This window comes from Euleptes europaea, chromosome 21 (assembly GCF_029931775.1).
Source record: "Euleptes europaea isolate rEulEur1 chromosome 21, rEulEur1.hap1, whole genome shotgun sequence".
NCBI lineage: Eukaryota > Metazoa > Chordata > Lepidosauria > Squamata > Sphaerodactylidae > Euleptes > Euleptes europaea.
Window position 1 is genome coordinate 9536682 of NC_079332.1, and position 20522 is coordinate 9557203.

At 48.1% G+C, this 20522-nt stretch overlaps 1 protein-coding gene across 1 annotated transcript in view; it reads right to left on the minus strand.

Moving 5' to 3' along the window:
* Nucleotides 1-20522, minus strand: part of SMG1 (SMG1 nonsense mediated mRNA decay associated PI3K related kinase) — a 74987-nt gene that overhangs the window by 20311 nt on the left and 34154 nt on the right. Inside the window, exons 27-44 of the mRNA XM_056866443.1 lie at nucleotides 20261-20408; nucleotides 19008-19167; nucleotides 18076-18196; nucleotides 16788-17036; nucleotides 15604-15888; nucleotides 14765-14909; nucleotides 12223-12358; nucleotides 11706-11936; nucleotides 10572-10749; nucleotides 9605-9766; nucleotides 8033-8250; nucleotides 7018-7172; nucleotides 5671-5893; nucleotides 4823-5069; nucleotides 3796-4025; nucleotides 464-712; nucleotides 224-362; nucleotides 31-140 (exon numbers count right to left, since the gene is read on the minus strand). Of these exons, the coding sequence (XP_056722421.1) occupies nucleotides 31-140; nucleotides 224-362; nucleotides 464-712; nucleotides 3796-4025; nucleotides 4823-5069; nucleotides 5671-5893; nucleotides 7018-7172; nucleotides 8033-8250; nucleotides 9605-9766; nucleotides 10572-10749; nucleotides 11706-11936; nucleotides 12223-12358; nucleotides 14765-14909; nucleotides 15604-15888; nucleotides 16788-17036; nucleotides 18076-18196; nucleotides 19008-19167; nucleotides 20261-20408 (3386 nt within the window). The remainder of the gene's footprint in view (nucleotides 1-30; nucleotides 141-223; nucleotides 363-463; nucleotides 713-3795; nucleotides 4026-4822; nucleotides 5070-5670; nucleotides 5894-7017; nucleotides 7173-8032; nucleotides 8251-9604; nucleotides 9767-10571; nucleotides 10750-11705; nucleotides 11937-12222; nucleotides 12359-14764; nucleotides 14910-15603; nucleotides 15889-16787; nucleotides 17037-18075; nucleotides 18197-19007; nucleotides 19168-20260; nucleotides 20409-20522) is intronic.

The window sequence follows — 20522 nt, forward strand, 5'->3', positions numbered from 1 at the left end:
GGCAGGATATACCCCTAACTTGAGGCGTACCTGTTCGCAGGACAGCCTGAAAACCCCTTCCACTCCCGTCACTCCAAACGCCGTTTCGATGTTTTGCGTCATCCGAAAGGGAACTTTCTCTGGAACTCGAAGGCTCTTCCCTGCAAGAGGAATCAACTCAGCTCCAACACGGCACCCAGCCACATCCATTTTAAACGAGCATCAGCCTCCCTTTCCCTTTTACCTTTCTCAAAGCAGACATTGTAATCTATATGAACGACTTCTCCGGTGGTCATGTCGATCAGAACGTTATCCAGATGCCTGTCTCCGAGACCAATTATGTAGCCGACCATCGACATGACAGCGGTAGATCTTGCGTAAGACTTGGAGGGGGGAAAAGGTTTTGTCAGGTTATAAATCTGATCCCACCATACCCCAGCTGAAAACAGATATATAATGTGGCTTACAGAAGGCCTCAGCCTACCTGCGTCACTCTCCACCACTCGTCAGGGGTCGTACACGACGACCACAGCTCTTTAGCAAGGAGATTGGGCGGCGTGGCCTCCATCAGCTCTTCCAAGACAGACTTCATGACATTCAGGGGCCAGTCCCGGCGGGACACGTCCAGGCTCAGTCCAACGGCCTTCAGTGCTGGCCCGATTTTACTGTAGTACAGTTCGCTGGGTCTCGGGACGATTCCAGGATTTTGAGGCGTCTGGTAGGAATCTTGGGCCTAAAAAAGGACACTTTATTACTATTTACATCAGGGGTGGGGAACCTTTTTTCTGCCAAGGGCCATTTGGACATTTATAACATCATTCGTGGTCCATACAGAATTATCAACTTAAAAAATTAGCCTGCTATATTTGGTCAAGCATTTAGCCAAGAGGCACGACCAGAGACAGCTCCGAGTGTCTGCCACATAGTTTCTCCACGGCCCGGTGGGAAAGGGTTAACACAGTTTCTTGGGTGGTCCTAGCAGCTCCATAGCTAACGACTCTTCTGCAAGGGGGAAAAAAGGTTCCTTTTCTGGGCAAAACAAACTCACATCCGCCTTGAATAGAGGCTATTCCTGTCTGCGGGAGGGGGCGGATTGCCAGTCTTAGATCCTTCTGAGCTAGAGATCTGCCAGGACCCACAAAGGGCCAGACCAAATGATTTCGCGGGCCTTATACGGCCCCTGGGCCTGACGGTCCCCACCCCTGATTTACATAGTTTGGTAATAAGAGACCTATGCTCCCACATTCCTGAAAGGAGTTTTTATCCCATATAGCAACATCTGGGCTGGACAGTGATCTGCAGCTCATAATCCAATCTAAGTTGCGCTTCTGTTTCTTATGTACTTGGTTCCTTAACGATTGGGAGGGGCTGTGGCTCAGTGGTACAGCATCTGCTTGACATACAGAAGGTCCCAGGTTCAATCCCCGGCACCTCCAGTGAAAGGGACTAGGCAAGTAGGTGATGTGAAAGACCTCAGCCTGAGACCCTGGAGAGCCGCTGCCAGTCTGAGTAGACAATACTGACTTGGATGGACCAAGAGTCTGATTCAGTAGAAGGCAGCTTCGTGTGTTCATGTGATTACCCATTTTTTTCCTGTTTCTATGGCCCACCCAGAACAATTTGAAACAGAATTTGCCAAACTGATTATGGAAAAAGGGCTTCTTTCAAATAATTCAAGATCCTTTTGGAGTAAGATCAATTTTGTCCAGGGGCGGGGGATTACTCCCTTTAAAAAGGCAGCCTCCTTTTTCTAAAATGTCAATTTGGGCCTATTCCTGGATTTTTCCCCCCTCCTCAGTTTGGCAAAGTTTCCTTCTGCAGCGACAGCTTTTGCTATTCCCTCCCCTGAACACGTGAAGCTGCCTTCTACTGAGTCTTTTTAACTTGAGATGCCGGGGATTGACCCTGGGACTTTCTGCATGCCAAGCAGAGGCTCTGCCCCTGAGCCACGGCCCCCTCTCCATGGCTCTCCAGGATCTCAGGCAGAGGTCTGTTTGCTTCTTGAAGCTCCAGCAAGCACAACCTCTTTCCTGTTCCAAATATCTCCATTCTCTGGAGCCTCAACTTAGGCAGTGGGGGGGAAACAAGCAATACACGCAGCCCCTTCTGGAGCAAGGCACAATTAATCCCAAGGCGAAAACCCATTTGGAACCTCTGCCTTCTTCAACCCAGCATGGCTCTCAGAGGGACAAAGAGAATGTGCACGGGGGCGGGGGGGAGGGAAGACACCTGCTGTTTACTGGAAACATCTGTGCGCTTTCTTTCTCAAGTATGTCCTTTCCTTTATCCCTTAGAAGCTCCTTGATCCATTGATCTCGAGCAGCGCAATTTTTAATCTAATGTTTGAGGGCTATAAGGACTGAAATAAATCTTGCCACTGACAATGTAGCCTTGGGATCCCAGTCACTTAATAAAAAAGGCATTATGTCGGACACAGAGGCATTAGATTTATATATTAAACAGGGAGAGATAAAGTGTGATCGAAGTTCCTCATAAAAGCGGCATTCCAAAAGGGCATGAGCTAATGAATCAATAGAGCCAGAAGAGCAAGGACAGGTCCTTTCTGGGTATGGTATGTTCAATATTCTGCCCTGCATGACCATAGAGGGGTTAGCATTCAGTCTAGCAAAAGGCTAGACTCTAGAACAGTGGTTCCCAAAGTGGGCAGTACCAGCCCCTGGGGAGCAGTGGGATTGCTTAGGGGGGCACCATGAGGCAAGGGGGCAGCAGGGGGCGCTAGAGGTGGGGCCCTTCAGCTGTGTTGTTGGATAGGGGGTGCTGTGGTTGAGTTTGTGGAACCAAGGGGGCAGTGGCCTGAAAAGTTTGGGAACCACTGCTCTAGAAAGAAGAGGGGTTGTCAAGTAATAAGTATAAGCGGGCAAACCGCGTGGTGGTGTTATTCCGAAAAACTGAGATGAACAACGCTCTCTAGTACATCAAAGGTGGCCCACCGATCGAGACACAGCACTGCATACAGCAGCACCGAACCAGGGCACACAAGCACATACGGGTTACATCGACAACAGGATTTCCAGCATTTGTGTTTGGATTTTTAACACAAACAACCCCTTTCAAGCGCCAGGGGCCCCCCAACTTTCACAATCCACTTGCACAACAACAGCAAGTACCAATGATATCCTCGGCCCAATAAATCAAGTCCCAATGATTCAGACTTGAGGACATTTTTATGGCTGGGATACCGAAATTACTGCAATACTGCAGGCAAGGGATCAAATATCTCCTCGTTCAAGAGGGTTTTTATAAAAGAAATTAAATTTTCTGGCTTACTGAAGCCACAAATTGAAAAAGGAAAACCTGGACAGTTTTATTTTATATTTGATAAATACCACTTCAAACTCGGTCATAAAGACTGTTATACTGACATATATTTTTCTATTATTGCATTCTGTATTTTAATGTATGTAGACCACTGAAGAAGGCCACATGGCCAAAACGAGTACGGTCTCACTTTGGGTCTAAAACTTTGGTTATTTTTTGTGTGTGTCTATTTGTGTTATATGTTCATATGCACATTAGAAATACAGAATTATATTTTGGCTGTATCAGGGCCTTAGATAAGCTGTTGATTTTTACTGTAATAAATACATCATATACATTTACATATGATCATTCATACTTAGTTTTTATTCTGGCCCTTAGGTATGCTGGTTCTTGACCATAGGGTACTTAATTTTCCAATAAATCAGGTCTCCATTTTACAGCCTGCAGTTTCAACTGCAATCTTTATACTTTTAAGAACTCGAAAGCAGTCTTTAAAAAAAATAAATCTCCAGAGCCATCAGTCCACGCCATTACCTTCTGGGCCTGCAAAGCCGCTTCCCTCTGCTGCCACCTCTTATACAGGCCAAATAACGGGGTGGCTCCATCAACCCACTGGATCAGGCCTGATCTTGTCCCCAACGGCGTGACTGAGTAGTGCCTGGCATGGAAGCGGGGTGTCTCCTGACGATTTATTGTAGCGAACATGGTGTTGACGATCGACAAGAACTGCATGATTCGTTCATCGAGATGCAAGTCTTCCAGGCCTGCGTGGGGAAGCAGAAGGGTATTTGACTTTGTATCTAAGGCTTCCTTCTTTTCAGACTGAAACAGCTCCATCCCTAGCTGCATGCGGAAAGAGCTGTCACAGAAGCAAGACAACTATTTGTAGGTCAAAAGAAGCCTCTCAGCTAGGGATGCTGGACTCCGTTCCTGCAAGAAGCAACAGTGTCCAAACAAGCTGCATCAAATGGACTGGGTCTTAAGAACATACATCGAGCCCTGCTGAATCGGACCAAAGGCCCATCAAGTCCAGCATTTTGTTCACACAGTGACTGACCAGCAGCCGCTAGGAGAGCCAATGTGGTGCAGTGGTTAGGAGCAGTGAAGTCTGATCTGAAGAACCGGGTTTGATTCCCCACTCCTCCACATGAGTGGTGGATTCTAATTTGGTGAACCAGGTTGGTTTCCCCACTCCTGCACACGAAGCATGCTGGGTGACCTTGGGCCAGTCACAGTTCTCTTTGCTCTCAGCCCCACCTACCTCACAGGGTGTCTGCTGTGGGGAGGAGAAGGGAAGGTGATTGTAAGCCGGTTTGATTCTCCTTAAGTGGTAGAGAAAATCAGCATATAAAAACCAACTCTTCTTCTTCTAGGAAGCCCACAAGCAGAATGACTGCAACAGCATCCTCCTGCCCCTGGCTCAACAGCAACTGATATAAAAGATGCATACTGCCTCTGATACTGGAGGGAGCGGATATCCATCATGAGTAGTTGCCACTGAGAGCCCTGTCCTCCAAGAATGCTCTACCACCAAGCCATGGCCCCACCCCGAAACACGTACCTTTGAAAAGATACGGGTAGCTCTTCCCATCCGAGCCCAGGAAAAGCAGCTTCTTGGGCTTGGTCTTTGTCGGCAGAATCGTAATCGTGCTCCCCACGCTGTGAATCGTGACCGTGTCTCTGGCGGACACTTCTCCAGGGAGGGCGATCTCGGTGCTGGTCATGGCAGCGAGCCAGGGGCTGATCTCTTCGAGATGCAGGATATAACTGGCGCGCTTCTGGGCCCTCTGCTGAAGGTTGAGCATCACCTGTTTTCAAAACCACAACAACACAGAAGATGGTGAAACGATAAACCATCTTCATTCAAGTCTTTGAAGGGCTGTCATAGAGAGGAGGGTGCCGAGTTGTCTTCTGTTGCCCCAGAAGGTTGGACCAGAACCAGTGCGTTGAAATTAAACCAAAAGAGTTTCCGTCTACAGTTAGAGCGGTTCCTCAGTGGAACAGTCTTCCTCAGGAGGTGGTGGGCTCTCCTTCCCTGGAGGTTTTTAAGAAGAGGCTAGATAGCCATCTGTCAGCAATGCTGATTCTATGACCTTAGGCAGATCACGAGAGGGAGAGCATCTTGGCCATCTTCTGGGCATGGAGTAGGGGTCACTGGGGGTGTGGAGGGGGAGGTAGTTGTGAATTTCTGGCATTGTGCAGGGGGTTGGACTAGATAACCCTGGTGGTCTCTTCCAACTCTATAATGGTTGAAGAAGATGCTGCCTAAGGCCCCCTTACAGTTCCAGCAGCAGCCTTATGATTTCACTCCCAGAAAGCAGCCACAGTTACTTCCGATTCACCTATCCTCGGAAACGTTTTGGAAGATTCCCACCCGGTCCCCCCGGGGCGCTCTTTCAACGCTCATACCTCTTTAAAAGGGATCCAGCTGCTCCCAGGCTTAGCGGGATTTGAGGGGTTCTTCAGTTTCTCCAGGGCGTTCTCGATGGCATCGCCGTAGTTGTCCTGAAACCACTTCTCGTGGGGGGTCTCCGCGGGAGCCGCGGTGATGCTCCGCACGTGCTCCAGGGCAAAGACGATGGGCTTCATGAGGGCCGTGTGCTTTTCGCGCATGATGGCGATTTTTTCCTCTCTGTAAAACAGATGGCCGGGGGCGGGGAGAAAAATTCACTTGCACTCTGGGGACACCAACGTTATCAGTGGCGGTATTTTCACAACTGGGTGTAACGTCTTGATTGTCTGGCGTGGTTGCAAAGCTCACAACAAGACATTTTACTCAATACTGCTATGAATGACACAAGGAAGACCAAGTTCCTTCTGAAAGCCAGCATGCTGTATAAGTGGAGGAATGTAATCTGGAGAGCCGGGTTCGATTCCCCACTCCTCCACATGCAGCCTGCTGGGTGACCTTGGGCTAGTCACAGTTCTTTCCGAACTCTCTCAGCCCCACTCTCCTCACAAAGTGCCTGTTGTGGGGAGGGGGAGGTGTTTGTAAGCTGCTTTGAGACTCCTTAAGGTAGAGAAAAGCAGGGTACAAAAACCTACTCTTCTTCTTTTCTGAAGAATCTATTACCCTTTAAGTAGCAACATGGGGCTGGGGAGAGAAGTAGGAGTAGGAAGAGGTGGTTTTTATATGCCGAATTTCTCTGCTACTTAAGGCAGAATCAAACTGGCTTACAATCACCTTCCCTTCCCCTCCCCACAACAGACACCCCGTGAGGTAGGTGAGTTTGAGAGCTGTGACTAGGCCAAGATCACCCAGCTGGCTTCATGCAGAGGAGTGGGGAAACAAATCTAGTTCACCAGATTAGCCTCTGCCACTCATGTGGAGGAGTGGGGAATCGAACCCAGTTCTCCAGATCAGAGTCCACCGCTCCAAGGAGGGCGAAGCCAGGGCTGGATTTTCAGGAGGTCTCTCTGCGGGGCACTTTCTCATTTACAAAACTCAGCCTGGATTTCATCCACGAGAAAAAAGATTCCCCAGCAGTTCTTACTACCCTTTCTGGAGCTGGAGCCCAGCCCAGACTCTACCCAGCACCCATCGGAGAAGACGCAGCCGCCTGAGTACCCGAACCACGTCTGCCTGGAAGAGCCAGGGAAAGATGCCCTAGCGGCCCCGGGGGTGAGTCCCAGCTTGCTGGTCGATCCCACAACAATGGGACCCTTTCTTCTTCCCATCCTGAAGCCCCAAGGACAGCGGAGGGTGGGAGGACCCTCCCATGCTAGCTTTCCAAGGAAAACGAAACACAAACTCACTTTCGCAGGGTGTTGTTGTTCTGGACTCTCTTCACCTCGTCTTCCAGCTGCTGAATCCGCCGCAAGACATACATGTGCTGCTGCAGCAGGACGCCCAGCCACAGTTCGTCCCACAGGACGGTGACTCTGCGCAACTCCGCCACAAGCATCTGAACCTGAACCCCACAGCAAACACACACAAACAACCTTTATTGGCATAAATGCAAACAACAACAACAAAGAGGCCATTTGCACAGGGTCAGTTTTGATGCTCGCTCAAAGCTCTTTTTTAAAAAACGAGACCTTTAAAATGCCTGTTCACAGTCCCGACGCAAAAGGAAAAATCCCATCCACCCCCCCCTCGCCTGCGCTTTCATTCCTTCGTTTCCATAGCCATTAGCAACCGCCGTTTGCATAGCTGACACGCAGCTGTGATTTTGCATGCTTCCTTGAGGGGATTCTTTGAGGCGGGATGGAGCAAACACAAAAGGTCACATGAACACATGAACATACGAAGCTGCCTTATACTGAATCAGACCCTAGGCCCATCAAAGTCAGTATTGTCTACTCCGACCGGCAGCGGCTCTCCAGGGTCTCAGGCAGAGGTCTTTCACAACACCTACTTGCCCGGTCCCTTTAACTGGAGATGCCAGGCATTGAACCTGGGAACTTCTGCACAACAAACAGAGGCTCTACCACTGAGCCATGGCCCCTCCCCAAAACACAAAAGGTGACATTAAAGGGGCATTTAAGAAATGCGAAGCAGGTATGCGCCGCTTCGCAGTCACTTCCTAAATGATGGTTCAGTGTGAAAAATTAAAAAAAAAAAATGCGGGGCACTTCAGCTTGGAACGTGCTGCTAATTACGAAGCATAAATGGCCACACTGTCCTTTGTCATTTATTTCAAATAATCAGCAGCAATTTCCAAGTGTCTCGGAGTAGGTACAGCGATCACCCGGGCAAGTTTGCGAGTCAACAGCCCTAGACCACAAGCCAAAGGACTCGGACAGGCAGAGCTGCAACTCGGAATTTTACCTGCAACACCATTGTCGGATTAGCAGTCGACAGCTTCTCGACAATTTTACTGTAGCAGTCCTGCATCATGGCCTGGTCTTCATTCAAGCCCGTTTTCGGCTCATCTTTTATGCTCTCTTGGGAAGCCGGGGGGCTTCCTCCGTCACACTCGCCAGCCAGCAATTCCTCGCCTTGGATGTTCCCAAAAAAGGTCGGTATCGCAGAAGGGAATTTGCTCCCTGGGTATGAAAAAGAAAGGAAAGGGGGAAAGCTCGTTTCTGTCTGGTCAAAATTCAAAGGTCTATTCAAGGGTCTATACAGTCTCAGAGGAGCAGGCCTATTATATTAGGGGCTGTAGAACACAGGCAGGATAATGCTGCTGCAGTCATCTTGCTTGTGGGCTTCCTTAGAGGCACCTGGTTGGCCACTGTGTGAACAGACCACTGGACTTGATGGGCCTTGGTCTGATCCAGCAGGGCTTTTCTTATGTTCTTATGAGGTGATGGCTACCCTCTTGGAAGGCTTTAAGAGGGGAGTGGACAGGTTCGTGGAGGTGAGGGCTATCCACGGCTACTCGTCAAAATGAATACTAGTCATGTTGCATTACCTATTCTCTCCAGGATCAGGGGAGCATGCCGAATATATTAGGTGCTGTGAAACACAGGCAGGATGGTGCTGCTGCAGTTGTCTTGTTTGTGGGCTTCCTAGAGGCACCTGGTTGGTCACTGTGTGAACAGACTGCTGGACTGATCCAGTAGGGCTTTTCTTGTGTTCTTATGTTCTTATGCCAAAGGCCAGCAAACTACTGCCTTGACCAGAACGACAAAGATTTGTCCGTCACTTAAAAACGTGCAAGTTGTCAAATTCCTTACCTTATTAATTTGGTTCAAACTAAGCATGGGACAATGGTGCTCACGCACAGTGCACTTCTAGAGAGGACATGAGCACCTGAAAACCACACTAGCAATGCTCTCCTAGAGGCCACAAGCTAGTATCTTCTACTCAACTGGGTCTCGGAGTCACAGATTCTTTCTGAAAACTGGGTCAAGCGTGGATCATGTGTCCAGGTAGGGCCGGACAGCCACAAAAGCTGCCATCCTAGATTTAGGTAATTCAGTTGCAATAGTGCTTAATTCTTTTTTAATTGAAGCAATAACAGTGAGTTGCTTAACCCTATTTCCAATACGCTTTAAGCACAGAAGCGAGTACATAATAACATATTTTAAAGAGGTTCATCAAGAAAGCAACCATCCCTGCAATTCTTCTGCAGTTATTCAACGTGCCCTATATATTTAAAAAAAACACAGACACTAACTATGGACATCACATGGTGATCTGCTTGCGTGGCACAACGTGTTCTGCAGCAAAGAGGGTTTGTCCTTACTGAAATAAAACTACTCATTCGACCCAATGGCCCTGAGCAGTATCACACCAATAAAGTTAAAAACAATCCTAACAGCCCAACTCCAGACTCGGACTCATTTGTTCAAAAGGGTTTGTTAAACACTAGGACAGCATTCCAACAAACACAAATCGTCTTTCTGCAGTTAGCATGCGTACTTTCTACGAGTCGTAATATCTACAAGTCCATACCTGAAGCTTGAGATTCGCTGCTAAGCGATATAGTCCCCACAATTGCAGGGTACAATATCAGGTGAGGAGAATCTTGCGCTACCCGGCAAAGGAGGTTACAAATACTCTGCCGAACATAGACTTCGGGGTGATTCAGACGTGAGAAGAGTTGAGGGATAATACCTGAGTGGAGATAAAAAAAGGAAGGAGCACAAAGATTACTTTAGATGCCACAACCACCAATGAACACAACTGTCATTTTTGCATTCGGAAACTTATACGGGAATGTGTGTGTGTGTGTGTGTGTGTTAAGTGCCGTCAAGTCATTTCCAACTCATGGCGACCCTATAATCAATGTCCTCCAAAGTGTCCTATCCTTAAAAGCCTTGCTCAGATCTTGCAAATTGAGGGCCGTGGCTTCCTTTATAGAGTCAATCCATCTCTTGTTGGGTCTTCCTGCTGTCTTCAACTTTTCCTGCTGCTCTTTTCCTGCTGCCTTCAACTTTTCCTAACATGATTGTCTTTTCCAGTGACTCTTGTCTTCTCATAATGTGACCAAAGGACGACAGCCTCAGTTTAGTCATTTTAGCTTCTAGGGTCAGTTCAGGCTTGATTTGATCTAAAACCCACTGATTTGTTTTTTTGGCGGTCCAGGGTATCTGTAACACTCTCCTCCAACACCACATTTCAAAGGAATCTACTTTCTTCCTATACGGTATACTTTATTCCTATACGGTAATACTCCCTCTTAACCAACTAGCAGAAATCTCATCTTTACTCTAGCAAAGGCTCTCCCCTACACCTCCAGGAACAAGAGGTTCGTTCGTTACAATTATACATAGACTGTCCTGGTCAATCTAGGTGGTTCATCAACAGGTTTCTGAAACAATCGCCTTCCCTTCCCACAACAGACACCTGGGTCAGGTGTGTATATTTTTTAACACTGCTGCTGAATGAGGAGACTACCAAACATGACAGGCTACTGTACCTCGCCACGGGGCCGTAGGGGTGGTTTCTAGCCCATGCTCCAGATACTGCCTCAGCTCCCCAGCATGCTTCACAAGCAGCCGCAGCAGCCGCAAGGTTGCCATGACGATCACATCGTCGGTGCTTTGCTCGGCGGTGTTTCGGAGGTGCAGCCGGGGGTCGTCTTCGTCCAGCGGAACCTGCACGTTAAATAAACGACTTGTCCGCTCAGGCACACCTCGCCCCACCAAGCCCTTCTCTGAATTCACTGGAAAAAATCTACATTACAAATCCTAAAAAAGATCTCTGAAATTCAGCTCCATCCTGGTTTATTAAATAACCAAACCTTGCGTATTTTAAACATTGCGCTGATAACTCAAATTCTACATGTTATCACATAAATGCTCAGTGATCTAATTATGCTTAACTATGGGACTCCAACAGTTATTATTATAAGAAGAAGAGTTGGTTTTTATATGCCGACTTTCTCTACCACTTTTTTAAAAAAAAGGTAAAGGTCCCCAGGGCAAGCACCGGGTCATTCCTGACCCATGGGGTGACATTTACTAGGCAGACTTTTGTTTACGGGGTGGTTTGCCAGTGCCTTCCCCAGTTGTCTCCCCTTTACCCCCAGCAAGCTGGGTCCTCATTTTACCACTCTCAGAAGGATGGAAGGATGAGTCAACCATGAGCCCGCTACCTGAAACCAACTTCCGTCGGGATCGAACTCAGGTCGCGAGCAGAGCTTGGACTGCAGTACTGCAGCTTACCACTCTGCGGCGGGCTCATTCTCTACCACTTAAGGGAGACTCAAACCAGATTACAATCACCTTCCCTCCCCCTCCCCACAACAGACACCTTGTGTGGTAGGTGGGGCTGAGAGGGTTCAGAGAGAGCTGTGACTGGCCCAAGGTCACCCAGCTGGCTTCATGTGGAGGAGTGGAGAAACCAACCTGGTTCCCCAGATTAGCCTCCGCCGCTTGTGTGGAGGAGCGGGGAATCAAACCCGGTTCTCCAGATCAGAGTCCACTGCTCCAAACCACCGCTCTTATCCACTACACCACGCTGGCTCTCACAAAACTGATTTTATTTATTGAGAGTGAGAGAGCATGCGAGGGCATGCTATTTTGCATCACTAAGTCAAAACACAACGTACCTGACCGGCATTGAGCTTCAGGAAAGTAAAATATGCACTGCACGAGAGTTTATACAGACTGAAGATCCTGTCCACCACTTTCCGCCACACTTGGATCAGCCCCTCGGTCGAATTCTCATCGAGGTCCGACAGCCAGGGGCAACTCGAGAGCAGCTGGCGCCAGATCACGTCGACCGTGTCGTCGTCTTCGTTATCTTCGCTCTCAGCAATCTGAAGTGTCATATCTTCATCCTGAACACGTATCGACCAAGAATTATCAAACGGCGAGTGCAAAACCGATCACAGTAGGCACCAGTCACTCATGACTACAGAGACCCTCGATTTAACTGCTAACTTCAACTCGGTGTGAACTTTTCAGGCATCCCCTGCTGCTTCGCTCTGCATCGTCTCCCTCCCGCCCTTCCCAGTCAAGATTTTTCAAAAGCCTCCCCCCTCACACATGCTGTTCTTTCCTCACAGAAATTACAAATGAAATAAAGTGTCGCAGGGATTATTCTCCCCCCCCCCCCAATCTAACCTGAATCCCAGCTGGCCGGCACACCGCCTGTCCGAGAATGCTGTAGATTTTCTCCCGGTCTTCTTCCGCCACGTTTTCTGGAAGCAGGTTTTGAACTTCAGATTTCTCTCTTGGCAGAAGGCGGACACCGCCCTGGCTGTAACACCACACATTTAGTCATCTTCAAAAATAGGAGGCATGGAGCTAACGCATAACGGCTGTAGCGAACGCTGTTTGAAGTCTGAAGTGTCAATGGCTTGCTGCTTAAGGTCACCAGCAGCTGGAAGCACAGGTCCAAACTGCACAGCCACGACTAACAACAATGGTTGCTTTCAAAGTGCAAGAGCACCCTCCCAAGAAGACATAAACTCTTCCTTTCCGGTATATACTCTGCATTCCTTGTCAAACCACATGTTCCTTCTTCTCTGTTTAGAAACTTGAGGGGGGGGGCAACTGTCTTAACGAGCCCCAGAACCCTCGATAAAAAGTTCAATTAATTAAAAAAACCTCCTTGAAGCTATTCGGTTCAATGAGAAGTGTACCCTCTCTTAAATTCGTTATATCATTTGCTTTGTAGAATCACAGAATCGTAGAGTTGGAAGGGACCACCGGGATCATCTAGTCCAACCCCCTGGAAATTCCAACGCAGGAAATTCACAACTACCTCCCCCTCCACACTCCCAGTGACCCCTACTCCATGCCCAGAAGATGGCCAAGGTGCCCTTCCTCTCGTCATCTGCTTAAGGTCATAGAATCAGCACTGCTGACAGATAGCCATCTAGACTCTTCTTAAAAACCTCCAGGGAAGGAGAGATTACCACCTCCTGAGGAAGCCTGTTCCACTGAGGATCTGCTCTAACTGTTAGAAAATTCTTCCTAATGTCTAGGCGGAAATTCTTTTGATTTAATTTCAACCCGTTGGTTCTGGTCTGACCTTCTGGGGCAACAGAAAACAACTCAGCACCCTCCTCTCTATGAAAGCCCTTCAAGTCCTTGAAGATGGTTATCATATCCCCTCTCAGCCTTCTCCTCTTCAGGCTAAACATCCCCAGCTCCTTCAACCTTTCCTCACAGGACTTGGTCTCCAGACCCCTCACCATCTTTGTTGCCCTCCTCCTCTTTGTGCGTTAATAAAGGGGACCATCTAAGTGGTCTCACATTAATTGGGCCCTGAAGTAGGTTAGATACCGGCCCTGGGGTTAACATACTGTGTGATGGGAGCTTTACTGTAAGCGGTAAAGGGAGAAGGTCAATCCCCCAATAGTCACCCACCCCACCCCAAAGTCATGGATCTGTAGTAAAAGCCCAGGGGAGGCCAAAACATAACGAGTTAGACTAGCACCTCCACTAGTCATACAAGTGTAGTCCCCTGTTAGATCTAATTTTCTAAACCCATTTAGAATCGCAAGACTGTGATTTATTGCACAACTGAACAGGAGTTTGCCGTCCAAATTGATCATAGAATCTCTTGACGTTCTCTCAAAAAGATATGGATATGACACATAATTAGAGAAGTCCAAAATGCACAGCTATGACTAACAACTGAGAGCCAGTGTGGCGTAGTGGTTAAGAGCGGTGGATCAGAGCAGTGGACTCTGACATGGAGAACAGGGTTTGTTTTCCCACTCCTCCACACAAAGCCAGGGGAGAGGAAGGGAAAGGCAATTGTAAGCCGGTTTGATTCTGCCTTAAGTGGTAGAGAAAGTCGGCATATTAAAACCAACTGTCAGGCCTTTGCTTCTTTTGAAGTTGGGGGTTTGGCAGTTGCAGGCCAGAGGCTGGCTTCCTGTCAAGGCCAGGTTCTGGCTGCTGGTCAAGGTCTTGTTCTCATGCTGCAAATCCTGTTTATCCTGTATTGCTTTTTGCCTAGAATGTTTTTATACTGTAACCCACCTGCATAGACCCCATTAACACCCTCTTCTGCATGAGAGGCAGTCAACTTCTGTAAATCTTTCCTTTTGCTCCTAATAAATTAGCACTGCTTAGGTTCACCTGCCTGAGCGTGTCCGTTTATGGGACGCTAGGGATAGACACCTGAGCTGACACCAACTCCTCTTCTTCAACTGCGGTTGGTTTCAAAGTACAAAAGCAGATTCCCCAGAAGACATAAATTCTTCCTGGAGTCTCTTTTTCCAACTCCTGCCTCCCCACACTGTATCTGACATCATGAACCTGACGGACAAGTCAGACCACTGAGCTATCAAGATCAACACTGCCAACTTTGACCAGCAACAGGTCTTCAGGATCTGAGGTGGAGGGTCTCACCCATCGCCTATCGCCCGATTACTTTTCACTGGAGATCTTGGGGGTCCAATCTGGGACCTTTCGCTAGCCACGGTAATGCAATGAATCTCTGTCTGTAGCCTTATTGGGCCTACGCCCCTTCCGTTGTTAGTACTGGGAGATCCGCTGTCGTCCCTCGCCCCCTTCAACAGGTCCTGTGACGTCGGTTTACTCCCTGTTTCCCACCCATAAAGACTCGGGCATTAGCAAGCACTTGTTTCATCAGCAGAGGCAAATTTAAAGAAAAAGACACAATTTGTTTCTAGGGTGATGAATTTACCTGGCATTATCAACTACCTTTCGGCCCCATCGGTAAGCCCAGCTGGCCAGGGCGGCCCAGGATTTAGCGACTTCAGGAGCCTGTGCCGAGGACAGGTGGTAGAGCTGCCCCAAAATGAAGTCCGGTTCTCCGACGCCAATGTTCACTGGAGAGAATCAAACGGACTAGTTATCGCTTTGTTTTTGTATTTTTTAAAGGAAGAGATACATGCCATGACAACGCTCCGGCTCCAAATTATGAGAGAACTGAAAGCTTCCGATTTCAGTTTATGAACGTGATAACATGTTGTGCTGAATTAATCTCCTATGGAATTACCAGGGAGGGAAGGCAGCAAGGTACAGCCTGATCATGTCAGATCTCAGAAATTAAGCAGGGTCAGTACTTGCAAGGAAGACTCTACACAGGAAGGCAATGGCAAAGAAAGCCTGCGTGGTGTAGTGGTTAAGAGTGGTGGTTAAGAGCGGGCGACTCTAATCTGGAGAATCGGGTTTGATTCCCCACACCTCCACAGGAGTGGCGGACGCTAATCTGGTTAAGTGGGTTGGTTTCCCCACTCCTACACACAAAGCCATCTTGGGCTAGTCACAGTTCTCTCAGCCCCACCTACCTCACAGGGTGTCTGTTGTGGGGAGGGGAAGGCGATTGTAAGTCAGTTTGATTCTTCCTTAAGTGGTAGAGAAAGTCAGCATATAAAAACCAACTCTTCTTCTTAAATGCACAGTAGAGAAATTCTTCCGACGTTTACTAGGCACACACACACACAATTTCCAATCCACACAGAACCTTTTATCAAGCATCAAAGCAGGCTAATCAGGAAATTCACAAATGATCTGTTCTACCTGTGGATTCACTTTCGATCTGAGGATAGTCCTCCTCGTTGGTGTTCGCAGACGGCAGGTCAATCAAAGCGTAGATGTTTTTGGACAGCGTGGAAAGGCCAGCGAGGTTCTGCTGCTGCCGGGCGCGGAAGACCTGCTTCAGCTGCCCCGAAATCTCCTTCCACTCGGCCTGGATCCACTTGGCGAGCGTCAGGATGGACTTGGCGACCGCGTACTCCGCTTTGGCCGACTTGCAGAAGCAGATGGCACAGGAGCTCAGCATCTCCATGGCATGGGTGGACTGGCCTGCCAGCAGCCAAGTTTTAAATGTTAGTTTTGTGGCACGGACAGAAACTTACTCCATCTTTTGCACCCTTCCGACAATACACACATCGTTTGACAAAAGTTGACGTTTAGGCCAGGATAAAAAATTTTCACGGGGAAACATTTTTGATGCCAAGGCGGGAAGCTTTTTGGAGCTGCCGACATTTCCCCAAAAGGCCACATAAAACCCTATTCTCTTGTTTACACCGTTTGGTTTATTTTTCCTGTATTTTATTTTTATTTTAGCTTTTACAGATTTATCTATTGACTCTACTGTTACTGGAATTATACAAGTGGTTAAACGGTTTTACTGTTATCATGAATTAGTCCTTTGGTGTTGTCCTATTGAAAATTGCTTTCGTCTTCACTTGCATGTTTTATATACGTGAATATGTATTTTCTGGTCAAGGACCATAATAACAATAAAGAGAGCCAGGGTGGTGTAGTGGTTAAGAGCGGTGGTTTGGAGTGGTGGACTCTGATCCGGAGAACTGGGTTCAATTCCCCACCTCTCCACATGAGCACCGGAGGCTAATCTCGTGAACTGGGTTGGTTCCCCCACTCCTACACATGAAGCCAGCTGGGTGACCCTGGCTAGTCACAGCTCTCTTCAAGCTCACTCAGCCCCACCTACCTCACAGGGTGTCTGTTGTGGGGAGGGGAAGGGAAGATGATTGTAAGCAGGTTTGAGTCTCAAGTGGTAGAGAAAGTCAGCATATAAAAACCAACTCTTCTTTTTCTTCTAAAGTATACGATGCACCATTTTGTTTGTGGCTGCTTGGGTGCCACATTATTTAACAAAGCAGATTCTTCACAGCTGGATTATGGGGAGGGGGGGAGCATTTTGCTTGAAGCTTCTCAGATTTATAAATTACACTTACCAGCCGTATACAACAGCTTGGTTTTTTCAATTTCGAGCTCGGGGCCCCACTTCTCGTCCATCTGAATGGGCGCAGACAGTTTCTTGAAGTGCTGGACCAGGTCCTGGGCTGTCGTGGTCTTCCCGAGCTGAACCTCGCTGCACTGGGCCAGCAGGCGGGTTGCCAGAGCCACATTGCCCCGCTTGCGGGCGAATTTCGCGGCGGTCAGGTCCAGCTCCATCAAATGGCTCCGCACCGGAACCGCTTGCTCTGAAACAGACACAGAAACCGTGAGCGCCTTTTACGGGCAAGCAGCACACCTTCCTCGAAGAACCGTTAGGTCCATAATGTAGTCTGAATGACAGCAATATTGGCCTTGAACGGAGTCGACATTTACTGTTCCTTTCACACACAGTTATTGCCTGAAAGTTTTGGGTGATTTGCAGGGCGGGCAGGCCCAAAGTTCCTCCACTCTAAACCCACTGAAAATCAATTGGCTTAGATGAGTGTTTAGAACATAAGAAAGGCTATGCTGGATCAGACCAAGGCCCATCAAGTCCAGCAGTCTGCCCACACAGTGGCCAACCAGGTGCCTCTAGGAAGCCCCCAAACAAGACAACTGCAGCAGCACCATCCTGCCTGCGTTCCACAGCACCTAATATAATGGGCATGATCCTCTGATCCTGGAGAGAATAGGTATGCAGCATGACTAGTATCCATTCTGACTAGTAAAGGTAAAGGTCCCCTGTGGAAGCACCGGGTCATTCCTGATCCATGGGGTGACGTCACCTCCCGACGTTTACTAGGCAGACTTTGTTTTATGGGGTAGTTTGCCAGTGCCTTCCCCAGTCATCTTCCCTTTACCCCCCAGCAAGCTGGGTACTCATTTGACCAACCTCGGAAGGAAGGAAGGCTGAGTCAACCTTGAGCCGGCGACCTGAAACCAACTTCCGTCGGGATCGAACTCAGGTCGTGAGCAGAGCTTGGACTGCAGTACTGCAGCTCACCACTCTGCGCCACGGGGCTCCTATTGACTAGCAGCTCCCTCTAAAAGCCTTCAAAATCTGCACTGTTGGCATTGTTGAAAAAATACCAAAAAGTATCTGGTTCTGATGAGACATGCTCTTTGGTGTAGTGAAGCTGTGCTTGACTTTGGAGAAGGAAAAACAGATTAAGGAAAGGTTGGAATTCTGAATGGGTTTTTACTGTAATTTGGGGGTGGGGGGAAGAGGTGCAATCCTAAACATGGCTACTGTGAATTAACAGAGGTAAATCAAGGTGACCAGCACTTCTGGTTTTACGTATATACCTTTGAATTTTGCCAGCAACTGATTCTGGTACATGGTATATCTAAGGGCGTGCATCCATGGCCTGACGTCGTGCTGCTTGCAAGACCGCAGAGCTTCACTGAAGAGAGGGATGAGGCAGTCCTGTATAAAAAGGACAGAAGCCGAGTGCTTAGCAGAGCACTCCAAACCCTTTAAGTGCTCTCTGAGCGGCTTCCAGCTTCAAGCACAAACACTCCTGAACAGATTCTACGTACTACTTCCATCACCATTGAGATTTACAGCTACATAACCAATCTACGTTATAGAAATTCAGGCTTCTTATAGTTAGAAGAAGAAGGGTTGGTTTTTATATGCCGACTTTCTCTACCTCTTAAGGGAGACTCAAACCGGCTTACAATCACCTTCCCTTCCCCTCCCCACAACAGACACCCTGGGAGGTAGGTGGGGCTGAGAGAGCTGAGCCCAAGGTCACCCAGCTGGCTTCATGTGTAGGAGTGGGGAAACCAATCCAGTTCACCAGATTAGCCTCCGCCGCTCATGTGGATGAGTGGGGAATCAAACCCAGTTCTCCAGATCAGACTCCACCGCTCCAAACCACCGCTCTTAACCACTACACCATGCTGGCTAGTTAGTGTCTTTGTTAAGGACAAAACAAGAATGGACTGCAAATGAAACTTACTTTTATAGGCCTTTTATATATAGGTGTGTGCGTGTGTGTGTGATTTTGCCGTCAAGTCACAGCTGACTTGTGGAGACCCTGTAGGGTTTTCAAGGCAAGAGACCTGCGGAGGTGGCTTGCCACTGCCAGCCTCAGCGTGGACCGAGAGAGTTCGGAGAGAACTGTGACCGGCCCAAGGTCACCCAGCAGGCTTTGCATGGAGGAGCGGGGAATCGAACAAGAATATAGGTACGTTATTGCACAAAAGGACTTTGGCACACGGAAGGAAGATACCTCTGACGACAGCCGATTTGATACCGTGTTTTCCAAAGCAGATGAACAGTACAGCTGCAAGGTGCTCAGCACCGGCAAAGACTGAGACACTGTCAAGGTGGCGAGCTTTAAAGGGCCCATGGCGATCCGTGATGTTTGCTTCAGGTACTTGACAAGATTCCTGAAAGAAAAGGGTTAAGCAAGACACGACTTACTCAAGGTGTTGTCTTTTACCCCCGACACAAAATTACATGTTCCAATCGATTATGCCTTCAACCTTAACATGTCTTTATCATCCCCATCATTTATTGAATACAGTCAATGACCACCAAAGCAATTGCAATAATAATAATAATAAGAGTTGGTTTTTATAAGCAGACTTTCTCTACCACTTAAGGGAGACTATAACCGGCTTACAATCCCCTTCCCCCTCCTCACAAAAGACACCCTGTGAGGTGGGTGGGGTTGAGTGTGACTTGCCCAAGGTCACCCAGCTGGCTTCGTGTGTAGGAGTGGGGAAACAAATCCAGTTCACCAGATCAGCCTCCGCCGCTCGCGTGTAGGAGTGGGGAAACAAATCCAGTTCACCAGATCAGCCTCCGCCGCTCGTGTGGAAGAGTGGGGAATCAAACCTGGTTCTCCAGATCAGAGTCCACCACTCCAAACCACCGCTCTAAACCACCGCACCACACTGGCTCACACACCACAATACAATTACCCCAACATTCATTGGGCAGTAGAAAAGAGCAAGAGTCCTGTAGCACCTTAAAGACTAACAAAATTTCTGGCAAGGTATGAGCTTTTGTGAGCCACAGCTCACTTCTTCAGATTTATCGGGCATTCTCTCGTGCCAACAGCGATCTCCATATTCTGATGGCAATACAACAGAATTTTGCCACTGTGTCGGAGACAGCGGTGTTCTTGTCTTCGAACAGAAAATTTGCCACTGAAGTGCTAGCATATCTAAAAGAACTAGAGTACTTGCAAAACATGGCCAGCAAGGTTTAGGCGATTCCTAAAATCCCTGTAAAATTCACAATTTGACAATATATGTGCGATTGACTCGATCTCATTAGCGTTGCAGGGGCACAACCCAATTTTTAAAAAACATGTCTTCAAAAAACGCACCATTTCTACATGGATCATTTTCGGGGGGCTTGAAATACAACAAAGGAATACGGGAAACTGCGCCCAACTCTTTTAAGTTCGTTGCATATTTACAAACTTCTGCCGAAGATTCAAAGCAGAGGGGGACGGCGACGTTACGCGCTTACTCAGTAATGGGCTGCCACTTCTGCTCCTGTTCTGTGTGGTTAACAGCAGTCGCGAGACACACCGAGCTTCTCAATAACTGAACCTCAAGTGCTTTCTGCAGCTCTCTCGGATCAGGAGACAGCATGTTAGGAAGGAGCTTCTTCATATCTACAGAGATTAATATACATATTCAAACATATAAATGGTTGCTAACATTCATTATACTGATTGCTGCTGCCAACCCCCAACTACACACAGGGTTATGCCAGTGTACAAGCATGG